This window comes from Amblyraja radiata, chromosome 31 (assembly GCF_010909765.2).
Source record: "Amblyraja radiata isolate CabotCenter1 chromosome 31, sAmbRad1.1.pri, whole genome shotgun sequence".
NCBI classification, from domain to species: Eukaryota; Metazoa; Chordata; class Chondrichthyes; order Rajiformes; family Rajidae; genus Amblyraja; species Amblyraja radiata.
In genome coordinates, this window is record NC_045986.1 from 9,923,577 (window position 1) to 9,933,200 (window position 9,624).

The window sequence follows — 9,624 nt, forward strand, 5'->3', positions numbered from 1 at the left end:
TGTTCCATTTGGGTATCTTACAACCCAATGGTATGAAGATTGAATTCTCCAATTTTAGGAAACTAACCAAACCACTCCTCTGTCCCCAGTGCCCCATCTGGGCTCGTACCCATTTCCACCCTCCCCCTTCCATTTACATTCCTATCTTTGGTTTCACAATTCACAGCTGGTCAATCCTTTTGTCTTTTCATCTCCTCACCATTTTAATTCCCATTCCCACACTGACCTTTCCGTCCTGGGCCTCCTCCATTGCCGGAGTGATGCCCAGCGCAAACTAGAGGAACAGCAGCTCGTATTCCTCTTGGGTAGCTTCAAACCAAACAATTTTAGGTAACTAATCAACCCCCCTCGTCCTTCCCCTCCTATCTTCCTTGTGTCCCACCTGGATTTGCACCATATTTCCTTCTCCCCTTCCACCTCCATTCCTTACAATGGCCTCACAATTTGCAACCCCTCAATCATAGATACATAAACGATAGGTGCAGGAGTAGGCCATTTGGCCCTTCGAGCCAGCACCGCCATTTAATGTGATCATGACTGATCATCCACAATCAGTACCCCGTTCCTGCCTTCCCCCATATCCCTTGATTCCATTAGCCCTAAGAGCTCTATCTAACTCTTTTGAATGCATTCAGTGAATCGGCCTCTAAGGCAGAGAATTTCCCAAATTCACAACTCTGAGGAAACTCTGTTTCCTCATCTCCGCTCTAAATGGCCTACCCCTTATTCTTAAACTGTGGCCTCTGGTTCTGGATTCCCCCAACATCGGGGACCTTTCGTCTTTTCATCTCTGTTGTTTGTCCAACCATCTGCCTTTCAAAAACTCCCCTCGCCTGTATCCACGTATCTAATCCCTTGCCAGGCTTTGTCCTGCACCTCCTCTCTTCCAGCTTTCTCCCCTCCCCCCACCCTCATAATCAGTCTGAAAAAAGGACCCGACCCAAAACTTTGATTGGTATGATTAGCAAACTTACTCACCAACTACATTTACAGTACGTTCAAGTCAATTATATTTACCACAAGGAACAGACTTTCCAACACTGATCCCTGCAGAATTCCACTGGTCACAGACCTCCAGCCGGGATAACTATAGGGTGATTTCACGAAAGGTCACTGGAGCGTAAATCCCCACTCACGTGACCGAAAATTTTAACTGGGGGACAAGCGTCACTTCTGGTACATGTTAGTGGATGGGAAAACACGCACTTTCACACCCGTTAAAAACATCGAAAACGGCCAGGTTTTGAGCTGCAATTAAGTGAGCCAGTCGGGATGACCGTGAGGAACAGCTACCTAAATTTACAGTCCAAAAAAAAGATAGAAACTAAGGTAAATACAAGAGCGAGCTGAAGGTGTAAAAAAGGCGGAAGTGCTAGTGGACTTTTGTCTTGGAGATTTAAAGATCCAAACTATCGGGAATTATCGCGTTTGCTCGCTGCATTTCATCAAAAGGCATTATTGACTTTTTATCTTTATTCATTTGTTATATGAAAAGTATTAAAAGTTAGAAACCCGTCAGTAAAATTGCAAAATCGCCCATGGTTCTCAGGTGGGTTTTAACATGCAAAATGAAAACGCTTCTGAAGCTCCATTTACCATTTTAATAATCGTAAGCTTGCATCTCAGTAAAATTTATTTCCAAACGCATTGAGAGTTTACGATTATTTAAATGGTAAATGGAGCTTCAGACGCGTGTTCATTTTGCATGTTAAAACCCACCTGAGAACCATGCGCGATTTTGCAATTTTACTGACGGGTTTCTAACTTTTAATACTTTTCATATAACAAATGGCCGGCCGTCACAGCCCCTCACGAAAGCCCTGTTCCAGCCCCGAGCCGGGCCGTCCTCACGGGAGCAAGCTCAGTGCTAGTCCTGGCGGGCTCTGCCTCCTGAGCCTCGAGGTCGCCAGCTCCGCCATTAGGCCTCAGCGCAGACGGAGGCAGAGAAGGGGAATACGACAAAAAAGTCGCATTCCCCCGCAGGGAGAGACAGCAAGCCCCGTTTCAACCCCCCCCCCCCCCCAAAAAACACAAACTAAAAACCAAAACTAGACTAACCAAAACGAAAATAAACAACCCAAAAAACACAAAACAAACAGGACTGCCGGAGAGCCGCTGCAGCCAGAGCCGCGCCGCCACTAGGGGAGTATGGGGGGGGGGGGGATACACAATGAGGCAAAACACAGGGGTCGGCAATCTACGGCACGGATCCGGCCCGTAACCCGAACTCATCCAACCCGCAGGTGGTTTTTTTCCAATTGGTTTTCGCGATCTGGAAACTGCAGCCAGTCCCGGGGTACGCAGGCGACCTGGGCGCTACAGCCAGACCTGGGGCAAGCGAGCCGACCTGGGTGTCACAGCCAGACCAGTGACTGCTGCTCCCATTTTACTGTCTCCAACTCCTGCCCGATAATGTTGGAATTCCCCTCACCCAATGTGGTACTTTCCCCCCCAGCTTACAACCCAGCGATATGAATATTAACCTCCAACTTCAAGTATCCCTTGCTTCCCTCTCTCTCCATCCCTCCCCCATCCTAGTTCTCCGACCTGCTTGACGGTCCTCCTGATTAAATTTTACTTTGTATGTCTCGATGTCACCTTCCCTTAGCCATCAATGATCTAATCTACATTTTCCTTGATCTTCGACCCTTTTGTCTCTCGTTTTGACACCTTCCCTTTCCATATCTCTCATTTCCCTCTCACCTGACTGTTTAAAGAAGAATCTCGACCCGAAACGTCGCCCATTCCTTCCATCCAGAGATGCTGCCTATTTCGCTGAGTTACTCAAGCATTTTGTATCTATCCCAGGGACTCAAAGCTGTTGTCCCTCCCCACTGCTGTCCTGTCAATGAAGACGGATTCATAGATCCTCAGCCTTCTCTTCCTTAAATCAACAACCAGCTCCATGGTTTTGCAAACATTGAGAGCAAGATTGTTATTCTACTACGATTCCATCAGATTATAAATCTCTCCTGTACTCGGATGCATTGTTCCTATTAATCATCCAACAACAGTGGTATTGTTGGTGAGGTTAGAGATGGTGCTGGAGCTGTGTCTGGCTACAGTCACGGCTATAGAGAAGGAGTAGAGAAGGAGACTGAACACACAGCTCCGGTGCTCCAGCTTTGATGATGATCGAGGAGGAAGTGTTATTACCAATCTGTACTGAGTGTGGTCTGCTAACAAGGAAGTCAAAGATCCATAGAGACAAGCAGAGACCTAGTTCTGTTGGAGAAGTCAATGTTCATAATGTTGGTTTGTAAGCGACCCAAGCCTCTAAACCTTTCCTATTTACGTACCTGTCCCAAGCATCGTTTAAATGTTGTAAATGTATGTGCCTTAGCCACTTCCCCAGGCAGCTCTTCTACACTTCCATCACCCTCTGAATGAAAAGGCTCTAGGGGCTAGTGGAGTCAAGGGATATGGGGAGAAGGCAGGCACGGGTTATTGATAGGGGACGATCAGTCATGATCACAATGAATGGCGGTGCTGGCTCAAAGGGCCGAATGGCCTCCTCCTGCACCTATTTTCTATGTTTCATGTCCCCTTTAAATCTTTCCCCAATCACCCCCTATTTCCCCTATTCCCTCTAATTTTGGTATCCCCGACTTTGGAACAAAGACTGTGACCATTCACACTATCTATAACCCTCTTGATTTATATCCTCTCTAAGGTCACCCCTCAGCTTCCTACTCTCCAGGGGGGGGAAAATCCCAGTCTATCGAGTCTCTTCGTATAATTGCAGCCCTCCAGTTCCAGTAACATCCTTGTGAATCTTTTCTGTACCCTTTCCAGTTCAATGACATCCTTATTATAGGTGGCCAACTGAAACTGCACCCAATGCTCCAAGTGGGAGCATCCCAACTCTTGTACTCAACACCATGCGACCCATGCATGCAGGCATCCTTCACCATAACCTCCCATCATCTTCAAACAGGTCTCATAATTTAACTCTGTGTTTAATCTCTGGCCGTTGCAACAAAATTCACTGACAAGTACGTACTGCCAAACAAATCAACAGTTGGTGCGAAGGTTTTCTTCCAAATTAAACAGAGGTGTGGAAGATGTTTGGGATAGAGAAGGTTGAAATGAAAGGCAAAGCTGTGTCAACAGAGGACATAGAAAGGCGATGAGGAGGAATTTCTTCAGTCAGGGTGGTGAATCTGTGGAATTCATTGCCACAGTCAATGGATATTCTTAGTTCCGTTTATTGTCAGTGTGCCGGGGTACAGTGATAAGCTTTTGTTGCGTGCTAACCAGTCAGCAGAAGGCAGTACATTGTTACAATTGAGCCATTTACAGTGTATAGATAGATACATGATAAGGGAATAATGTTTAGTGCAAGGAAAAAAAAGCCATCAAAGTCCGATCAAGGATAGTCTGAGGGTCACCAAAGGGGTAGATAGTAGTTCAGCACCGCTCTCTGGTTGTGGTTTAAAGATGGAGATTGATAGATTCTTGATTAGTACGGGTGTCAGGCGTTATGGGGAGAAGGCAAGAGAATGGGGTTGAGAGGGATAGATCAGCCGTGATTGACTGGCAGAGTAGTCCTGATGGGCCGAATGGCCTAATTCTGTTCCTACAACTTATGAAAAGGAAAATGTGTTTTCTAGTAAAAAAAAGAACAGAAGTACTTAATATGCTGTTGTATATGATAGCTTTTATTTTTCAATGTTATTCATGATATCTCAAGATAAATAAACATGAAGAATGTCCAAAGCATCATTGTATTAACATCATCACAATCTGCAACATCATAACCAAGTCAGAGTAAAACTGTTGGGATATCTGTTTTACACAAATTCTACCGCTGATTTAAGGATTGTCTTCTTGTATCAAGGAGGGGGGGTTGTGATGAGTTTATGACTGCAATACCTCGCAAATGGATCTCAGAAACACTACAAGAGATGGAGAGTAACAACTCACGGACCTCCCCACAAGAAGGGATGAATCTCATCATGATTCATGGCCAACATGGCAGCAAGATAAAAGTGGACACAAAATGCTGGAGTATCTCAGCGGGTCAGGCAGAACATGGATATGTGACATTTCGGGTCAGCATCTGAAGGGTCCCGACCCAAAACATCACCTAATCCACATTCTCCCGAGATGCTGCCCGACCCTCTGAGTTACTCCAGCATTTTGGGTCATTCATTGTAAACCGACATCTACAGTTCCCTATTTCTCTACAAGATATTACACTATAAATAATCAGGAAAGTAACCAAAATCAACATTAAAAAAAAAATACCCTTTAAAAGACAGATTATTCAATCAGGATTTCAACACGTCCTGATGTAATAAATGTATATACTTTAAAAGGCTGGCAAAATGCAGAGGATCAAGTTTAATGCATCACAAACACTTCATTGTAAATGGTTGGAATATACACAAACGATGACAGTTTTAATGTACATGTTTGACATAACAAGAAGAAACTAGCTAATATTTATTTTGTTACATCAGCTTAGAAAGAGCCAACATTTAACAGTGCGAGAACGTTTTCCAGAAGAACAGTTTACAGGGAGCTTTCTGTTCTCTCCGAGGAATCCCCGCAACCACCGCTCTCTCCTCGAGTGACCGCTCTCCTGCCTCTTCTGTGTTTGAATACGTGTAGCCACTCTCACCGAGGTGATCATCGACATCCAACAAACCAGCCAGCAGCTTCAGTATCAGAGACTTCCTGTTTTTGGTCAACTCCTGAAGGAAAGGGAAGGATATTTTTTTTATCCATTCATCTCGATAGAAAATAGGTGCTATCAAGTCACAAGCAGGCAATTTCCCCACAGCTCTGCGCAAATGCTGTTTCTTGTTCATTCATTCTTTCCCAATCACAGATCTTTGAACATTGAGCTTATTTTAGTTTACAAGGATTTTACTTTTCTTTACAGTTTCACTTAAGTAATAATAAGTAATAAGTAATAATATTCAATTTTCTTCACTGCCTTCCAGCTTTACTAACACCAACTTAGGTTCCCAATATTAAAATAAAAACGAATTTAAATTCTACAACTAAAGTGAGATTTGAATTCAAATTCTCTGGATTATTGTTTTAGGAGTTAACTTTAATAGTCCTGTAACACAGCCAATGCACTCTCATAGATATTAATTACTTGTTCATTGATGCTGGTTCAATTGAGTATTAAATACCGAGCTCAAAGTATCAGAAATCCTTAAAACTCAAAGTGAGACCTTTCGGCTCATCTTATTTTTTTTTTTTGTTGCGGCTCTTTCAAAAGAATGTTCTAATTAGTTCCACTCCCTTCTCTTCCTATAGCTCTGTAATTTTCTACATTTGAAATACCTCATTTTGAGAGCAACTATTAAATCTGCTTCCCCTCCATTTTCACCAGCGATTCTCATAATTATGTTGCAATTAATTTAACTCACCAGACCTCTGAGTTTTCCATTCAGCTTCATTGCGTGCCACCTACTTCACCTACTGCCACCAGAACCCATTCCTCCTTACCTACCCTTAACAAAATACGCAGAAGGGTCTCGACCCGAAACGTCACCCATTCCTTCTCTCCAGAGATGCTGCCTATCCCGCTGAGTTACTCCAGCATGTTGTGTCTATTCACAATTTTAAACGCCTGATTTACATCTCCAATTAAGATTTTTTTTAAGCTCTCTATATTTAATATTTCCAGCAATTTTAATCTAATTCTCTCTCCCCTTCTCACCATTTCTCACCCCTGCCTTTTCTATTCAACCCTCGTGGGTTTACCAGCTCTCTGCTCTGCACTCTGCTCACCTGAAGTGTCGTTCTTTCTTCCATGAGGTCAGCACCATCTACCTCCACAAGCAGCAGCAGTAGCAGGGACATCACGCTGATCGTCATTAGCCCCCTCATGCCTGAAACTCACTCCACCGAAATGCTAAATGTGTTCTGCACTCCCTCAGTCAATCTACTCCACCGAAGTACGTTGCATCTCTTTTATAGCACCACAGGACCAATACACTGATGCACAAAAATTAATGATACAATTAAAGCCTAATAGCCAACGTGCATCATTAACCCAATAAAAGCCTGGAAGCTCTATGTATATAAAGAATGACAGCTTCATCTAATTGTAAATGGAAAAATGGTAATTTAGGGACATCATAACTGACTAATTATATTACACTTTTCACTTTTAGTTTCTGTAAATTTATGGTAGAAGTAGATGAAAGTTTATAATATAGATCATTAAAATTGCAGTCCATTTCTAACGAACTGGCCATTAAGGATGTTTATTGCTTCCGATCTGGGACATTTCTAATCATGTACACACAAATATATTTTTAAATGTCATAAACCTGGGATTAGTTGTTGTTGGAACAGTTGATTATCCAACTGCAGTAGAAGTGAACTAAATTATAAAACTGAAAAACCACAAATATCCTAAAGGTCATTATCAGTATGTGTGGTCCTTGAGTGTAGACTTTGATCTCTTCAAAATGCAACTCAATGTTTCTTAGATGGTCTTATCCTATTTCTTAAATAGAATATATTATTCTATGCATTGCACTTTAAAATCAATTTCTTAAATATCAATATACCTTTATGGATGTACCTTTAGAAAGGAGATGAGAAGGAATTTCATTAGTCCGAGGGTGATGAATCTGTGGAATTCATTGCCACTGACAGCTGTGGAGGCCACGTCATTGGGTATTTTTAAGGCAGAGATAGACAGATACTTGTTTGCAAGGGTGTCAAGGATTATGGGGAAAAGGCAGGTGAATGGAGTTGAGAGGGAAAGATAGATCAGTCATGATTGAATGGCAGAGTAGTCTCGATGGGCCGAATGGTCTACCTCTGCTCCTATGACGAATGAAAATGAATTTTGCGAATTGATAGACAATAGACAATAGGTGCAGGAGTAGGTCATTCGGCCCCTCGAGTAGGGCCGGATTTACGTATAAGCTTCACAAGCTTAAGTTTAGGGCCTCGAGATCTAGGGGGCCTGATTTGCCTATAGGCGACATAGGTTGAAGCCCACAGCCTCAAAATCTAGGGGGCCTCCGGCCAAGGTGTTATTTTCCCAGAGTAAAAAAAATTGGAGCGCTATCAGCGTTTCCACTTTGACGGAAATTACCCAAAATTCTGGTTCCGGTCCACTGGAAGTTTCGGGGGGGAAATTGCGACCATCCGAACCTGCGCAGTTGGGGGAAGCTGGTGACGCCGTAGCGGCGCAAAAATGACGCTGTCTCTCCACGCGTGCGGAGTGGACCTGGGCGGGTTCAGATCTCCATTTGCACGCAACGTCTCTACTCCAGGTAAGTAGTGGAATATTTGTGGGAGTGCCCGTCTCTCCATGCCGGGGGGGGGGGGGGGGGCTGGGGTGGCTGCGTTGTCTACGGCGCGGAGTCGTAGCCTCGCTGCGGTGGAGGGAGAGAGAGGGAGAGATAGAGGGGATGTGAGATGGGGAAAGGGGGGTTGAGACAGCGGGGGGAGAGGGAGGGGAGGGGGAGAGAGAGGGGAAGGGGGATGGGGAGAGAGAGGGGAAGGAGGAGGGGGAGAGGGGAGAGGGATTATCTTTAGTGAGATTGCAAAATTAGGGTAGGTTTCAGAGCAATTATATTTTCTCCTCCATATGAATAATATCAAACAATTGGAACTGCTTTCTTTTCCTTGATAACAATACTGAAAAATATGAATTGCATAGTTTGCGCCTTTCATTTTGTAGCATATTTTTAATGTGCACACACTAACACAGTCCAACAGTTACAGGCAGCCAAATCAACACACAAAACATTTTCTAAAAAAAGGTTTTATTTACTGCAAAAACTTACAGTATTTTATTTGCAGTGTTTGCATGCTCCTTGATAACATTTTACATAACATTTTACAGTACAACTTGATTATTAAAACAAGGACAGCTTCAAGTCTTGATTTTAAAAATGTATACAACAATGACCCCAATCATCCCATTCCAACCACTCATTACTCTTGACTCAACCAAAATTATATCTGAAAATTGTTCATATATTTGGTGCAAAAATGCTCCAAAATAAGGCTTAGAATGCACCAGAGAGCATCTAAAACCCCAGAGCTTCCAGGGCCCTTAAGCGGGCCCTGTACCCCAGCCACAAGGGTCTTTCAGCTTCGCGCTTGTGATATGCACTGCATGCACTTATTTCACATACATTTTTTGTAATCCTGCCATGCCACCGCCCTTTTTGAAAAGCTTCATACGGACCTGATGTATAATATTTTTGACACTATCATTATATCACTTTGGTACATATGCTGTCACAATGCACTGTAGTCTCTGAACAACACGTCAGTAATTTTCCTTGCCCTCCATTTCAGAATAATAGTGTTTTAAGCTGATAACTCGACACTAGCACTGGCAATAAATAAAAATCCCAGCTTTCCAGCCCTTATCTCATTAGCCACGCTCGGCTGCACATCGGTGTCAATATGGTGGACACTCCCATCTTCCTCTCGTCGTGATGGTGGGGGATTGGGAGGGGCCTCACAAGTGGAATAGCCTAGGGCCTCTCTTCATCTAAATCCGGCCCTGCCCTCGAGCCAGCACCAGCATTCAATGTGATCATGGCTGATCATTCACAATCAGTACCTCGTTCCAGTCTTCTCCCCATATCCCCTGAGTCCGCTATCTTTAAGAGCCCTATCTAG

At 43.6% G+C, this 9,624-nt stretch overlaps 1 protein-coding gene across 1 annotated transcript; it reads right to left on the bottom strand.

Annotated features, from left to right (window-relative positions):
* Positions 1-5,075: 5,075 nt before the first annotated feature.
* Positions 5,076-7,149, bottom strand: LOC116990647 (somatostatin-1B-like). Its single transcript, XM_033048556.1, has 2 exons — positions 6,754-7,149; positions 5,076-5,699 (listed from the first exon to the last, which is right to left on the bottom strand). The coding sequence occupies exons 1-2, from the start codon at positions 6,850-6,852 to the stop codon at positions 5,484-5,486; spliced, it is 315 nt and encodes a 104-aa protein (XP_032904447.1). The 5' UTR covers positions 6,853-7,149; the 3' UTR covers positions 5,076-5,483.
* Positions 7,150-9,624: the final 2,475 nt, after the last annotated feature.